Source organism: Oryzias melastigma, linkage group LG11, assembly GCF_002922805.2.
Source record: "Oryzias melastigma strain HK-1 linkage group LG11, ASM292280v2, whole genome shotgun sequence".
In the NCBI taxonomy this organism is placed as follows: Eukaryota; Metazoa; Chordata; class Actinopteri; order Beloniformes; family Adrianichthyidae; genus Oryzias; species Oryzias melastigma.
Window position 1 is genome coordinate 24,875,402 of NC_050522.1, and position 1,663 is coordinate 24,877,064.

Genomic DNA, 1,663 nt, shown 5'->3' on the forward strand with positions numbered 1-1,663 from the left:
CCGGAGGGCTGAACGGCCCCCCCCTCGCCAACAACCGCGGAGTGGACCGGCCCCCCAGACGGCGGCGTCATGGGCGCTCTCAGCACCAGCAGGACAAGCCCCCTCGCTTTCGCAAACTGAAAGAGAGGGAGAACGCCGCTCGCATTAACGGTGGCGTCGGGGTCATCAGCGGGGGGCGGTCCTTGTCCCCTTCCTTGAATTCAGTGCAGGACGGTGGTGAAGCTCCAGTCCCGCCCCCCGTTACAGGAAACGCCTCCCAGAGCACCACCACCAACAGTAACAGCGGCGGCCATCTTAACAACGCAAACAGCCACCACCATCACCACTACAACCAGAGCGGCGCCGCGCCGCCTCACCCCCAGCACCACCACAACCACGGCGCCAAGTCTCCTGACTTCACCAACCAGAACTCCGACCAGGCCAACGAGGAGTGGGAAACCGCCTCCGAGAGCAGCGACTTCACCGAGTTCCGAGAAAGGGACGGTGGCGGAGGAGGGGGGAAGCATTATCACCATCACCACCACGGCGGCAGGGGAGGGGGCGTCGCCGGAGACCCTGTCGAGCGTGACGGGTCGGGCAAGGAGCCCTTGGCCAACAAACGAAGCTTCTCCAGCCAGCGTCCGGGCATGGACCGCCAAAACCGGCGGGTCAACCCCGGAGGGGGTGGAGGCCGAGGCCCCCGCGGCCCGCCAGGCGGGGGCGCCGGGGGGCCCGGAAACGGAGGCGGCAATCGCGGGGAGAGGCGCGGCAACTGGCCTTCTCCCAAAAACAGGAAGTGATTTCATTGGAGTATTAAAGATTTTAGTAAAAAACAAACCCCTCCCACATTGTTCCCGCCCCTTACATGTTATTCTTTTGATCATTTTCTGTTTTCACATGGTCATCGTGTACGGAGACGGTGTTCACGCGAGTGCCCCTCCCCCGACAACCCCCTGCATTATCTATTCTGTACCGTCCGTTATTATAAATGTACGTCTGTTTATTTATGCCCCCCTTTTTTAAATGTCGCATCAGGAGATGGCCCCCGTTCCCGTCACACATGCATGTGTTTGTGTAATGCAGGTGCACGTTTTGTTCTGACACACACACACACACACACACACACACCTGCATTTACAAGCACAAAAAAACACAACACAAAAAGAGAATCAGGCTGACTTTTATATTTATGTACCCGTGTATATTTCTCTCACACTTAGGCCTCAGTAGTGGAGCCGCGCACGTTTCCTCACCTGCAGCTTCATCCTTTTAGCCAGATCATACCTTAAGATATTTGGTTTCTTGTTTGTGTGCTCGTTTTGTTGAATTTTAACCCTTTGAGAAAGGCTAGGGAGTGTGTACGCATGTGCGATTGTGTCGTTCTCCACCCTCAGAACTTTTGGTTTTTTTTAGTAAATCCCTCGTTATGGTCTCGAGTATAACTACTGTGAAGACCGATAGAAGTACTGCTGCTCAGTACTCTGTAACTCATAAAGGCTTCTTTTTTTTTTCAACATTTTTGTCCTTTTGTTTAGTTTGCTCCTCGTGTAGGAATAAGGCTTTTGAGGCCTCATGGTAGCATCCTCCTATATCGGCTCTCAGAGTGTGATTTCTTTATTTTAACTCCCATTCGTTCTTCAGTGGCCTCCCGTTTCTGTGGCAACACTTCTTTTCCTTCAAATCT

General features: G+C 53.9%; 1 protein-coding gene across 1 annotated transcript in view; it reads left to right on the plus strand.

Annotated features, from left to right (window-relative positions):
- prrc2a (proline-rich coiled-coil 2A) overlaps positions 1 to 825 on the plus strand; it is a gene marked incomplete in the record, with an annotated part of 19,182 nt that extends 18,357 nt beyond the window's left edge. Inside the window, 1 exon segment of the mRNA XM_024298240.1 lies at positions 1 to 825. Coding sequence (XP_024154008.1) covers positions 1 to 779 — 779 coding nt within the window.
- Positions 826 to 1,663: the final 838 nt, after the last annotated feature.